Raw genomic sequence first — 15,629 nt, 5'->3', positions numbered from 1 at the left:
TAGTATTCTGTTGTTATACATCTACACACATTTTCATATAAATCAAGCCACACTCAAGGAAACAAATCTTCAACTAAAGAATGGACTGACTTTGGAGAGACAGCCCACAGGACTCAAGTACTATGTGTTGATTTAATGCCTGTGTAATTGAGTTCCATCACCACTGTGGTAAATGCTTTATTAACAGACCCTTTAATGGCTGCCTTCTCACGCCTACATTACTTCTCATCTCCCCTAAGACTGTTACCTGCATTTTCCAAGTGAGATTCACTTGAATCCTTGTTTCATGGTCTGCTTCTGTGAAAACCCAGGTTTAAAAACATCCTATATTTCCTGCCACTAACTTCCTTGCTCCCCTTCACAAACAAATTTTCTTGAAAGAACTGACTTTGCCCATTGTGCCAGATTCCACTCCTCTAACTCCCTCTTAAATCCAGTCAGGCTTTTAACCCCAACACTACACGAAAACTGTTCTTGTTGGGACTTCCCTGGTGGTGCAGTGGTTAAGAATCCGCCTGCCAATGCAGTGGACACAGGTTCGATCCCTGGTCTGGGAAGAGCCCACATGCCACGGAGCAACTAAGCCCGTGCGCCACAGCTACTGAGCCTGCGCTCTAGGGCCCACGAGCCACAACTACTGAGCCCGTGTGCCACAACTACTGAAGCCCGCACACCTAGAGCCCATGCTCCCCAACAAGAGAAGCCACCGCAATGAGAAGCCCACGCACTGCAATAGAGAGTAGCCCCCACTCGCCGCAACTAGAGAGAGTCCACGTGGGGCAATGAAGACCCAATGCAGCCAAAGATAAATAAAATAAAATAAATAAATTTATTTCAAAAACCAAAAATTGTCCTTGTCAAGATCACCAAAGATCTGCACACTACTAAACTTAATGGTCAATCGTTAGTAATTATTTTACTCGACCCATCAGCAGTGCAGCACTTGGCACCGTTGATTACTCTTCTGTATAATAATCTTTCATCACTTAGCTTCTAGTTCACTGTACTCTTCCTTGCTTATTTCCTTCTTCCCCCCTACCTCTTATCATTGGGCTCAATCCTTTTCTCCTTTCTATCTACACCCATTTCCTTAGTGATCTGATCCAATCTCATGGCTTTAAATGCCATCCATATCCCAAGAAGTCCCAAATTTACATCTCCAGCCCAGATCTCTCTCTAGAGCTCCAGATCCATACAGCCAACTGCCTACTTGACATTTTCACTTTAATGTCTAATGGATATCTCACATATAACATGTCCAAACTGAACTCCTGACCTTCGAATCACCTTCATCTCAAACCTGCTTCAGAGTCTTCTACACATCAGTTGATGGCAACTTCACCATTCCAGTGGCTCATGCCAAAAACCCTGGAATCATCCTTGACTCCTCATTTTTTCTCAGACACTACCTCCAAACCCTCAGCAAATACTATTTGTTCTACTTTAAAAACATACAAAACAAACTGACTATCATCATCTCCAATACTAACACCCTGGTCTAAGCCACCATCATTGCCCAGATTACTGTAACAACTTCCTAACTGGCCTCCTTGCTTCTGTTCGTTCCTCCCTAGAGTTTATTTTCAACACAGCAACCAAAACGATTCATTTAAAAATTATGTCATTGCTCTACTCAAAATCTTGCAGTGTCTCTCCATTTCACCCAAAGTAAAATACAAACACTCGGCAGAAATCTGATGATCTTGCTGCTTGTTACTCCTCTAACTTCATTTGTTACTTAATTCATTTGTTAATGCTTATTCTCTCTCTATGGAGAGAGAATAAACATTAACAAAACATTCCCAGACTCCTTACTGTTCCTTGAACATGCCTGCATATTCCTGCCTTTGCGCTAGCTGTTCCTACTTTCTGGGAACTCTTCTCCCAGATATCCACATAGCAAACTCCTTCACTTCATTCAACTCTGATCAAAATTCATCGTCTCATTGAGACTTACTCTGGCCTCCCTATTTTGTGACTACCTCCCACCCTCACAGTATTCTTAATCCCCTTCCCTTGCTCTATTTTACTAAAAACTACTATCTTCTAACACATCATATATAAGCATACCTATTCTGTTTATTATTTATTGTCTGTATCACCCTGCTAGAAATAAGTTCTGCAAAGATAAGGAAAAATACCTGATGCATCACTGGCTGAGAAGCGTTACTGCATATCTGTGGAACCAAAACTGTGCTCCTATAAGCTACAAAGTCAACACAATATTTGGAGGTACTCCTTGGCTCAACAGATACTCTAAAATTCATAAAATGCAATGACAGTGCCTAAGACTTTTAACTACAGTTTCAAGAGCTAAAAAATATTCTGCAGTATTTTAGATTTTTTTTCAAATGTTAATGTACAGTGTTCAAATTAAATGATTAAAGTTAAGTTAACCAGATGGTTCCTTTGTTTTAAATCATATTATTATCAAAATATCAGGGAAGAGTCACAGTACCAAGCACAGAGCCAGAAATACTTCAGAATTATCTGCAACATTATTAGAAGTTGAGTAAGTGGTCACTTGGAGTATGTTAATTGGAAGTTTTTGTCTCTTTTTAAAATTTCTACATAATGGTGAGATCAATATCCTTAGGGTGTACTTCAGAGTAAATTTTCTTTTTTTTTTTTTTTTTTTTGCGGTATGCGGGCCTCTCACTGTTGTGGCCTCTCCCGTTGTGGAGCACAGGCTCCGGACGCGCAGGCTCAGCGGCCATGGCTCACGGGCCCAGCCGCTCCACGGCATGTGGGATCTTCCCAGACCGGGGCACGAACCTGTGTCCCCTGTATCAGCAGGCAGACTCTCAACCACTGCGCCACCAGGGAAGCCCCCAGAGTAAATTTTTATCTAGGAAAATACTCTGTTTTCATTAATTACTATGCTATAACTTCAGCTTTCTTTTCAGTTACCCTTACTGCAATGCTGGTTAAAGTGACAGCCTCTTGTTTAATTAAAAACAAACAAAAAAACTTTTTTTCTTTCCTAGAAGCTTTAAACATGTAAGGTTAATCAAAGTAAAACCAATCTACATTTGGGTAGTTGATGCCATTAAAATCAGTCAAGAAAAAGAGCCTAAACTCACATCACAGTGTAGTAATTCCCACTAAGAACAGAGGGAAAAAAATTTTAACTCTCTCCACTGAGATAAGCATTCACTTATAACTAAGATGACAAATTATCCCATTACTTATATTCAGAGCAGCCTTACTTAACATAGTATTGTTCCCTAAAGTAGCACTTGTCTATGGTATACACAACTTAATTATTCTGACAACATCTTTATATATACCTATTGTTTTGTATTCTTTCATAAGTACTTTCCAAAGTGGAAGTACTTATGGATTATTTTTTTGACATCACATACTTTAACAATAAGTGACAAATTCAAAATGCTTTAGGAGTCAAGTAATATGTTAACTTTATATTATTAAGATATAATTTTAGAAAAACTGATGAGCTTTACTTTGTACTTAAATAATTTATAGCATTTTAAAACTACTCATAATTCACCTACTATTCTTATAAAACTCATAAATCATGTATTCTTCCCATTTCCACCTTATACTACATTCATAAAGGTACCTAACAAATAATACAATTAATAGGACAAAAATCAAACCAAAAATACCCTGTTGATAAATTTATTTAGAAATAGTATTTTGGTTATAGAATAAGGCAAAAAAAAAAAAAACCCCTCTGTAGAAATACTTTAAAATTTACCAAAACTACACTTCACATTTTGTAATCAAATTATTCCAGGGCTTCCCTGGCAGCGCAGTGGTTGAGAGTCCGCCTGCCAATGCAGGGGACGCGGGTTCGTGCCCCGGTCCGGGAAGATCCCACATGCCGCGGAGCGGCTGGGCCCGTGAGCCATGGCTGCTGAGCCTGCATGTCCGGAGCCTGTGCTCCCGCAACGGGAGAGGCCACAACAGTGAGAGGCCCGCATACCGCAAAAAAAAAAAAAAAAATTATTCCAAATAAAACCGAAAACCTACCAACCAATGAATTTACTGGTTAACAGTCCATACCAACATTTACCATTCAGAGAAGATTAGAATAAATTTGTTGTGCCTTCCTAACCATCCGTGGAAAGTATAACCACCACATCTCAGGACTGAATGAGACTATCCTTCAATAAAGGGAAATATGAAAAAAGTAAAATATATTCTGTGAACTGTAAACTATATCCAGTAGGGAGATGGGGTAGGGAAGGCATGTACCAATCAGGTGGCCTATAGATTTGTTTCAATGGCCAATACTGTAGGTAAACCCATGCTGGTATGGCATCAAGGAACTTCTATATAAAGCCGGGTTCCCTAAAGGGTTATACCATCAATGAAAAAGTGAGGTTTTTAAAAATCTGTTCTGCAGAGGCAGACAGAAAACATCTATTTCAGCTCTGGCTCTACATAGAGGAAAAAAGTAGTTTGGGCATAGACTAAACATAACGTCACTTTGGAGCATAAATTCATCTTACATTCAAACTCAAAAAAAAAAAAAAAACCACATGCCAAAAGTTTAACTTAATTTGGACCTACGTTGCTAGGCCCCCAGAAGTCCACACTCTCTCTCTAGAGCAGGGGTAGGCAAACTAAGACCCAGGGCTAAATCTAGAACAAAGCCATGCCCATCTGTTTATGTTTATGGCTCCTTTCATGTTACAACAGCAGAGTTGATTAGTTTTGACAAAGACCATATGGTCCACAAAGACTAAAATAGTTACTATCTGTCCCTTTATAGAAAAGATTGTGACCCCTAGCATAAAATACTTACAATAATGTCAAATGTGTTCAAAGTAAAACAATATGAATTAAATTAGTAGAAACAGTAGCCTGTAAATTGGAGGTTGATCAAAGAGTAAAAGTACTGGTTAACTGTCGACTTAAAGTATTCATTTTAAAACTTAAAAAGTCATCACCTATGGTTCAAGTACAAGCATGGTAATAGTTTAATCCTGAATCTTCCCGTTTTCCTCAGGGAAGACATAAAAAATAAGGAAAACATGGGGAGGAAAAGTGAAAGAAAAAGAAAATTAAATTTCCAGAGAAATTAGGAATGAAAAAAACTCACCAACTCCAAATCAGGTGCGAACATGCAAAAAGCCAGTGAAACTAAGAGAATCAGATAGAGAAAGCTGCAAGAATGCAGAAAGGAAGACAAAAAACAAGGAACATGGAAGAAGCCTAATGGTAGATCTCAAATATTACCTCTCTTGTTCCCACAAAAAAATGGGCCTCACTCTCCCTGATCACGAGAAGAGCTATAATTAAAAACAAAAAAAGACAACAAAGTAATTTAAAAAAAAACATAAAACGTACATAAAATGTACAAAAACCAGAGGGATCACAAAGCAAAATCCAACTTTCTCTTGTATACAAGAGATACATTTAAAACAAAGTGATTCTGAATGGTTAACAATAAAGGAATGGGCAAAGGTACACAGGGAAAAGACTGACTTCCCCACCAAAAAAAACCAAGAACCATAATATTAATAATAACAATGTTGAAATCAGATCAAAAAACACTGAACAAAGCACTTTATAATATTAAAAGATACAATTTGCAATAAAGATATAACAGTTATGAATATCTATAATAGCAACTTCCATAAAGCATAAATTCCAGAATATACAAGAAGAAATAGGCAAAAATAAACTAATATTTTTAGACTTTTATTAACATTCAGAGCATGATAGATCAAGTTAAAAATAAGGAAGAAAAGACCTAAACAGAATAATCAATAAAGTCGATTTTATATATATGTATCAAATGCTATACTTTGATATTATGGGATTTACCTCCTTTTCAAGCGTCTATAGAACATTTATGAAAATTGGGCCCCAAAGAAAATCTCAATAAATTACAAAAAGCAGAAATTATACCTACAACATTCCCTGAACACTATAATAAAACCAAAAATTAAAAACAAAAACAAAACAACCTTTTTACATAGAAAATTTGTCACTCTTAATTAAACGACTCTTGGGCCCATCTGAAAAATGAGAATGACTCACCTACATGTGCTTCACTGCTACCATGAGTTTGTTATGACAATAATGTATGTAAATAGGCTTATTTAATGCAGCATTTATTAACCATTACACTCTAAAATGTTCCTATCACCAGAATTCTTTTTAGATTTCTTCTATTTTCTCAGTAAAATAAGAAGTAAGAGAGTAATGATGAAGAGTGAAGTGTTGGAAGTCTGAAGAGAGAAAGGAAAACATGTGAAACAGTCATCTTGGAAAACTGTAAGACAGATTGGTGATTAAAACTCGGTAAATGAGAAGTACAGACAAGAGAGGGTGAGAGAGTGAAGCACTGACCAGAGGCTCAACGGACTAAAGCCTCTGGTAAGGCTGAAGAATTCCCAGAGTCTGGACACTCTTCAGGAGTAAGCTGGAAAGATCAGCAGTACTTGAAGAGTAAGATACTTGAAATGGAAATTATGGGATTCGTAGCAGGTACACAAGGTCAAGAGTACCACAATGCAAGAGAAAGACCCAAACAGGATGGAAAACAAGATCTTTGTAAGAAAGATCAAAAAATTGAGAGGACAGAAGTATTTAAATGGATCCTAAAATATCCATAAAAATATCTGGCTAATATATGTAGGACAGAGACAGTGAGCCAGAAGCTATATTCTTCCAGGAATTAAGCACAGTGATCAAAGGAGTGTAAGATGGAGAAGTAGTAGGCGGTAGAGTCTGATGATGTAAGATTCAAAGTTGAGTGATTTAAAGGAGGAAGGAGTAAAACTAGAGTGGAAATGACAGTTAGAAGTAAGGAGGATACATATCCCATTCTAGCCCAGCTGTACTGGGGATATGAAAAACAGAAGATCACTTAAAAGGACTGAAGGGGAAACAGTGGAGAATTTAGAAGGAAGTCTTCCTCTGACACACAGCCACTCTCTTGTTGTTGCCAGTGGTGATCTGCAAATGAGTTCTCTCATTAAGACTACACAAGGACTATAAATAGTTGAATATAGTTGTCTATACACAAAAGGGCCAAAAATTTGAGTTCATAATCCTGGCCAGAACCGGAAATGGAGTATGTTCCTGAATCTAAATAGCAAACATAGCATATACACATCTGTAGGCAAATTAAAAAAAAAAAAAAAAACTTACAACTGTTTGAAAATGTCATAAAGAATTCAAAGAAATAAAGTACCAGAAAAATAAATTAGAGTATTTAAGAGTCATATGTAGATTGCCCCAGTCACCTTCACACACCAGATATATAATCTTTTATAGAAGCCAAAAGACTGTCTTTGGGAAGCTTACTTTAGAAGAATAATACATACATAGAGATATTGCAATAAGATTAGAAACAGAACCTTGAAAAATGAAAAATCCTGAAATCATGGAATGCATAGTTAAGAAACTGGGGTAGTTTTAGCTTTCGGTTCATAAGTAAAATCCAAAGAAATAGCACCATCTATTGGAATTTCAGATATTTAAAATACATATTCTCAATTCTTAGAAAATGTGTCTAATATGTAACATTTCTGCACATTTGGCTAAGAAGATAACTTACATATTAAAGGACAATATCTAACATAAAAAAGTTTATATTAAAAAGAATTAATTCTTGGTTTATAATTCTAATTTCAAATAACTAACCATTTTGACTAAATTCATATGAAGATTTTATTATAGATAAAATATTCTCAACCAATAAAGAAGAGTACACAGTTACATGTTCAAAGTAACTCACAGATATGGTATTCCTGTATGCTGCTTGTATAACCATATATTGCAGAATATCCAAATATTATGATCATGACAACATCTCTACTATCCAACTCCATAATATGTGCTGAATGTCCCTCCACAGCATACTGCTGACCATGTCCAAGCACAGTAGGAGTTTTTGTACTCCATGACTGACTATGTATGTTAAAAACCCATAATTCATCTGTGACATTGCCATCACTTGTTTCAATTCTGCCTCCATACATAAAGATGTTTTCCTGTAAATTAAAAAAACATATGTTAATAAAAAAATATTTGTATCTTAGCAAGATATATTAGTTAAAAATAAAGACTAAATTTAAACATTATATTTTAGTAATTGCTCACAACATGCATAAGACATAGTTCTTATTTGTAAAAAGTCAAATGAGAACACATAAGTAGTGATGATTAATTCTTTTCCTTACAAGAAGGGGGCAAATCCACACTTACAAAAAGTTACTTTAAGGTATCTTATTTAAAAGTTATGTAGTCAATTAACCATGGTTTTAATTATCCTAGTTGTTGAGTCCCTAGTTGTTAAATTTGAATTTTACCATCTATTTGTACTGCTTTGTGCTAGTCTCAGTCATTCACTGTTTTCATCATTGTTCACCAGAAAGGTAGATCACATTTGCGTGTATTATGTGGAGTACATTTTTATTACCACTTCTCACGGCTACGAGCAAATACCTTATAGCACTTATAAATTATACAATTTCAATATGATTGAAATGAATGATATATAAATCATTACTATTTCAACAACCTAGAAAGAGAAAAGAATTTCTTCAACCTAATAAAGAGCATCTAAGAAAAACAGAAAGCTGTTTTTACATACACTTAATGGTAAAAGACTGGATGTTTCACCAAGGTCAGTAATAAGATAAAGGTGCCTGCTTTTGCCACTTACATTCAACATTGTACTCAAGAGTTTAGCCAGAGCAAATATGCAAAAACTGAATAAAGGTATAAAGATTAGAAAAGAAAAGTAAAATATTTCTATTTGTAGGTGATATGAACTTGTATACAGAGAATACTAAGAAATAAAAAAACAATTAGAGGGGGCAGAGTCAAGATGGCAGACTAGGAGAATGCAGAATTCATGTCTCTGCACAACTAGGGCACCTACCAGGCACCAGTGGGGGACCATGGACACCTAAGGGGATGGGAGGAACTCCCAGTGACCGGGTAGGACGTGGGGCATTGGGGGAGTGAAGGGGGAGAAGTGGAGGCAGGACGGGACTGGCGCCCCTCAAGGGCAGCTGGGGGAGGGGAAGGGAACTCAGGCCAGAAGGGGGAAATTGGGGAACCATTGGGAGGGCAGAGGATCAAAAGGGAGCATGGCCAGGTTTCCCCTGCCCACTTGGACTCCCAGGAACCTGTTGAGATCCCAGGCCTGATCCTCTGCCCACCTTGGCCCCCTCCAGCCACGCAGGTCCTGAGGGAGTGGGAGGGAGGGAAGGGGGAGCAAAAGTAAAGGCTGGACCTCTGGGACCAGCACACCTGAGGGGCGGCTGGGGCAGGGGAGGAGTTCCTACAACCAGTGGGACCCACCCACGGTTAGGGATCCAATGGGTCAGGGGAGACGCTGTGGGAGATGGTGCAGGAGGGACATGAAGGAATGGAAGGGAAGTGGGCCAGCGCTTTCCCTGTCCACTTAGGCACTGGGAAGACTGTTGGGCTCCCGGGCCTAATCCTCTGCCCTCGGAGCCTCCCTCCTGCCATGCAGAGCCCAAACCCTGCCCTGCACTCCCACCCAGGGCCCTACCTCTACACATGGAGACCCCCTCCAACAGGCTGGGCCTAAACCCCACCAACACACCCTCACCCAGGGCCTTACCTCCAAACTCTGGAACTCCACACTCCAGAGGCCCTCCTTTCCACTTGCTGCCTCTCCCCTCCTGCCAGGTCCTAAGCAGAGGCCCTGCCCCATGCTTGAACATCATCGCCCCACACACACCCAGCCCCCAGGGCCTTTTCTGGTTGCATGGGTCCTGAGCCTAGGCCCTGCCCCATGCTCAAATGTCACACCCCGCACCCGCCTAGGTCCCGCCCCACCCTAAACCCCACCCCTGCCTAAGTTCCACCCCTGCCTAAACTCCTCCCACATAGCCAAGGCTTTTTTTATTCTTTTTCTTTTTCCGCTTTTAGATTGGGGTTCTGCTTTACCTTGTTGATTCATTTATATTTTTATTTTTCCTAGTAAATCTTTATTTTTTCTAATTTTATTTTATTCTTTATACTTTGTTATTGTTCCCTCCTTTTGGCTTGTTCCCCCTACCATTTTTTTTCTGTTTTCTGTTGTGGTTTTATTTTACCTTGTTGCAGTTGTTACAATTATATTTTTACTTTTCCTAATATATCTTTTATCTTTCAAATCTTTTTGTTTTTTTATTCTTTGATATCATACTGCTCCTTTTCTCTTTCTTTCTTTCTTTTTTTTTTTTTTTTTTGCTTGGTTCCCAGGCCAGAGATAGGGCCCAAGCTCCTGCGGTGGGAGCTCCAAGTCCAACCCAGTGGATTAACAGAGAACCTCACACCCTAGGGAATATTAATCAGAGTAAGGCCTCCCAGAGGTCCTCATCTCAGCACCAAGGCCCAGCTCTATCCAACTGCCTGCAAACTCCAGGGCTGGACACCTAAGGCCAAACAACCGGTAAGACAGGAATACAGCCCCAACCATCAAAAAAAAGAAACGACAAGAAAATATATTACAGACAAAGAAGCAAGGTAAAAACCTACAAGACCAAATAAATGAAGATGAAATAGGCAACATACCAGAAAAAGAATTCATAGTGATAGTACAGATGATCCAAATTCTCAGAAACAGAATGGAGAAAATACAAGAAACATTTAACAAGGATCTAGAAGAACTAAATAGCAAATAGTGATGAACAACACAATAACTGATATTAAAAATACTCTAGAAGGAATCAATAGCAGAATAACTGAGGCAGAAGAACAGACGAGTGAGCTGGAAGATAAAATGGAGGAAATAGCTGCTAGGGAGCAGAATAAAGAAAAAAGAATGAAAAGAATTGAGGACAGTCTCAGAGACCTCTGGGACAACATTAAACGCACCAACATTCGAGTTATAGGGGTCCCAGAGGAAGAAGAGAAAAAGAAAGGGTCTGAGAAAATATTTGAAGAGATTATAGTCAAAAACTTCCCTAACATGGGAAAGGAAATAGTCAATCAAGTCCAGGAAGCGCAGAGAGTCCCATACAGGATAAAGCCAAAGACAAACATGCCAAGACACATATTAATCAAACTATCAAAAATTAAATACAAAGAAAAAATATTAAAAGCAGCAAGAGAAAAGCAACAAATAACATACAAGGGAATCCCCATAAGGTTAACAGCTAATCTTTCAGCAGAAACTCTGAAAGCCAGAAGGGGGTGGCAGGACATATTTAAAGTGATGAAAGGGAAAAACCTACAACCAAGATTACTCTACCCAGCAAGGATCTCATTCAGATTTGATGGAGAAGTCAAAAGCTTTTCAGACAAGCAAAAGCTAAGAGAATTCAGCACCACCAAACCAGCTTTACAACAAATGCTACAGAAACTTCTCTAGGCAGGAAACACAGGATAAGGGAAAGACCTACAAAAACAAACATAAAACAATTAAGAAAATGGTAACAGGAACATACATATCGATAATTACCTTAAATGTAAATGGATTAAATGCTCCAACCAAAAGACACAGACTGGCTGAATGGATACAAAAACAACACCTGTATATATGCTATCCACAAGAGACCCACTTCAGACCTAGGGACACAAACAGACTGAAAGTGAGGGGATGGAAAAAGATATTCCATGCAAATGGAAACCAAAAGAAAGCTGAAGTAGCAATTCTCATATCAGACAAAATAGACTTTAAAATAAAGGCTATTACAAGAGACAAAGAAGGACACTACATAATGATCAAGGGATCAATCCAAGAAGAAGATGTAACAATGGTAAATATTTATGCACCCAACATAGGAGCACCTTAATACATAAGGCAAATGCTAACAGCCATAAAAGGGGAAATCGAAAGTAACACAATTATAGTAGGGGACTTTAACACCCCACTTTCACCAATGGACAGACCATCCAAAATGAAATAAATAAGGAAACACAAGCTTTAAATGACAAATTAAATAAAATGGACTTAATTGATATTTATAGGACATTCCATCCAAAAACAACAGAATACACTTTCTTCTCAAGTGCTCATGGAACATTCTCCAGGATAGACCATATCTTGGGTCACAGATCAAGCCTTGGTAAATTTAATAAAATTGAAATTGTACTAAGTATCTTTTCTGACCACAACACTATGAGACTAGATATCAATTACAGGAAAAAAACTGTAAAAAATACAAACACATGGAGGCTACACAATACGCTACGAAATAACCAAGAGATCACTGAAGAAATCAAGGAGGAAATCAAAAAATACTTAGAAACAAATGACAAAGAAAACACGACAACCCAAAACCTATGGGATGCAGCAAAAGCAGTTCTAAAAGGGAAGTTTATAGCAATACAATCCTACTTCCAGAAACAAGAAAAACCTCAAATAAACAACCTAACCTTACACCTAAAGCAATCAGAGAAAGAAGAACCAAAAAAACTCCAAAGTTAGCAGAAGGAAAGAAATCATAAAGATCAGATCAGAAATAAATGAAAAAGAAATGAAGGAAATAATAGCAAAGATCAATAAAACTAAAAGCTGGTTCTTTGAGAAGATAAATAAAATTCATAAACCATTAGTCAGACTCATCAAGAAAAATAGGGAGAAGACTCAAATCAACAGAATTAGAAATGACAAAGGAGAAATAACAACTGACACTGCAGAAATACAAAGGATCATGAGAGACTACTACAAGCAACTATATGCCAATAAAATGGACAATCTGGAAGAAACGGACAAATTCTTAGAAAAGCACAACCTTCCAACACTGAACCAGGAAGAAATAGAAAATATAAACAGACCAATCACAAGCACTGAAAATGAAACTGTAATTAAAAATCTTCCAACAAACAAAAGTACAGGACCAGATGGCTTCACAGGCAAATTCTATCAAACATTTAGAGAAGAACCAACACCTATACTCCTCAAACTATTCCAAACTATAGCAGAAGGAGGAACACTCCCAAACTCATTCTACAAGGCCACCATCACCCTGATACCAAAACCAGACAAAGATGTCACAACAAAGAAAACTACAGGCCAATATCACTGATCAACATAGATGCAAAAATCCTCAACAAAATACTAGCAAACAGAATCCAACAGCACACTAAAAGGATCATACACCATGATCAAGTGGGGTTTATCCCAGGAATGGAAGGATTCTTCAATATACGCAAATCAATCAATGTAATACACCATATTAACAAAATGAAGGATAAAAACCATATGATAATCTCAATAGATGCAGAAAAATCTTTCGACAAAATTCAACACCCATTTTTGATAAAAACTCCCCAGAAAGTAGGCAGAGAGGAAATATGCTTCCTCTTAGAGGAAAACATAGGCAGAACACTCTATGACATAAATCACAGCAAGATCCTTTTTGACCCACCTCCTAGAGAAATGGAAATAAAAACAAAAATAAACAAATGGGACCTAATGAAACTTCAAAGCTTTTGCACAGCAAAGGAAACCATAAACAAGACCAAAAGACAACCCTCAGAATGGGAGAACATATTTGCAAACGAAGCAACTGAGAAAGGATTAATCTCCAAAATATACAAGCAGTTCATGCAGCTCAATATCAAAAAAACAAACAACCCAATCCAAAAATGGGCAGAAGACCTAAATAGACATTTCTTCAAAGAAGAAATACAGATTGCCAACAAACCGATGAAAGGATGCTCAACATCACTAATCATTAGGGAAATGCAAATCAAAATTATAATCAGGTATCACCTCACAATGGCCATCATCAAAAAATCTACAAACAATAAATGCTGCAGAGGGTGTGGAGAGGCACTGTTGGTGAGAATGTAAATTGATACAGCCACTATGGAGAACAGTACAGAGGTTCCTTAAAAAACTAAAAATAGAATTATCATATGACCCAGCAATCCCACAACTGGGCATATACACTGAGAAAACCGTAATTCAAAAAGAGACATGTACCACAATGTTTATTGTAGCACTATTTACAATAGCCAGGACATGGAAGCAACCTAAATGTCCATCGACAGATGAATGGATAAAGAAGATGTTGCACCTATATACAGTGGAATATTATTCAGCCATAGAAAGAAACGAAATTGAGTTATTTGTAATGAGGTGGATGGACCTAAGTCTGTCATACAGAGTGAAGTAAGTCAGAAAGAGAAAAACAAATACCGTATGCCAACACATATATATGTAATCTAAAAGAAAATGGTTCTGATGAACCTAGGGGCAGGACAGGAATAAAGACACAGACATAGAGAATGGTCTTGAGGACACAGGGAGGGGCAAGGGTGACAGCTGAAGGGTACAGGACTTCTTTACAAGGTGATGAAAATATTCTAAAATTGATTACGCAACACTGCAATTTTGACAAGCCTGCAAGAGATAATTGCACAACTCTGAAGATACTAAAAAGCATTCAGTTGTACATTTTAAACACATGAATTGTATCATATGCCAATTGTATCTCAATAAAGCTGTTACAAGAAAATGAAATAAATCAAAAAACTGAAAGAAAACAAACATATATCCACATACATATGTACTTAGAGATTTTTATTTAATTTCTTAAACATGTATATGCATAGCACAAAACAGTGGTAGTTTATTCTTTACATTGCTCCTGTGTTTTCCAAATTTTCTTAAACAAGCACAGAAAATATATAAGTTCTGATTTGAAGAATGTAGTCACAGTCCACAAAATACATGAATTTTTGTTGATTCAAAATAAAAACCAATTAAATAGCCTGATTTTAATCATGCTAAATTCATGAACCCCACAAATACATAAAAATAACTGATTAAAAGCAATCCCTATCAAAATCCCAATGACATTTTGCATAAGTAGAAAAATCCATCCTAAACTATTATGGAATCTTAAGGGACCCTGAATAGATAAAACAAACTTGAAAAACAAGACTGAAGTTGGAGGTCTCACATTTCTACATTTCAAAACTTACTACAAAACTACACTAATCAAAACAGTGTGGTACTGTAATAAACACAGATCTAGATCAAAGGACTAGAGAGCTCAGAAATAAATCTTTGCATATATGATCAAATGCTTTCAACAAGAGTGCCAAGACCATTTAATGGGGGAAAAGTCTTTTCAACAAATAGTGCAGGGAAAACTGAATATCCATATGTAAGAGAAAAAAAATTGGACCCTTACTTTATACCCTAAACAAAAATTAACTCAAAACAGATTAAAGACCTAAGAACTAAAACTTCACAATTCTTAAAAGAAAACATAGGGAAAAGGCTTCATAATATTGGATTTGGCAATGATTTCTTGGATATAACACCAAAAGCACTGGCAACAAAAGAAAAAACAGATAAATTGAACTGTGCCAAAATTAAAAACCTGCCCATCAAAGGACACTATCAATAGAGTGAAAAAGCCCACAGGATGAGAGAAAATATTTGCAAATAATATATCCAATTAGGGGATAAAATCCAGAATATATAAAGAACTCCTACAACTCAACACCAAAAAAAAGTTAAAAATGGGCAAAAGACTTGAATATATGTTTATCCAGAGAAAGCATACAAATAGCCAATAAGCACTTGAAAAGATGTTACGTACCACAAATCATTAAGGAAATACAAATCAAAACCACTATGAGATACTGCTTTACATCCATCAGGATGGCTATTATAGGAAGGAAGGAAGGAAGGAAGGAAGGAAGGAAGGAAGGAAGGAAGG

The 15,629-nt window shown here is 37.2% G+C and overlaps 1 protein-coding gene across 4 annotated transcripts in view; it reads right to left on the bottom strand.

Annotated features, from left to right (window-relative positions):
• The window catches only part of ATRNL1 (attractin like 1), a 679,361-nt gene that overhangs the window by 611,027 nt on the left and 52,705 nt on the right, over positions 1 to 15,629 (bottom strand). For all 4 annotated transcript variants that reach the window (XM_029245362.1, XM_029245365.1, XM_029245364.1 and 1 more), the window contains exon 8: positions 7,721 to 7,976. In XM_029245362.1, the coding sequence (XP_029101195.1) occupies positions 7,721 to 7,976 (256 nt within the window). The remainder of the gene's footprint in view (positions 1 to 7,720; positions 7,977 to 15,629) is intronic.

The sequence above is a fragment of the Monodon monoceros genome, unplaced genomic scaffold (assembly GCF_005190385.1).
Source record: "Monodon monoceros isolate NGI ecotype Baffin Bay Population unplaced genomic scaffold, NGI_Narwhal_1 Super_Scaffold_4, whole genome shotgun sequence".
Classification (NCBI taxonomy): Eukaryota; Metazoa; Chordata; class Mammalia; order Artiodactyla; family Monodontidae; genus Monodon; species Monodon monoceros.
Note: the sequence above shows the minus strand (reverse complement) of the source record. Positions and strands in the feature narration are given on the sequence as shown.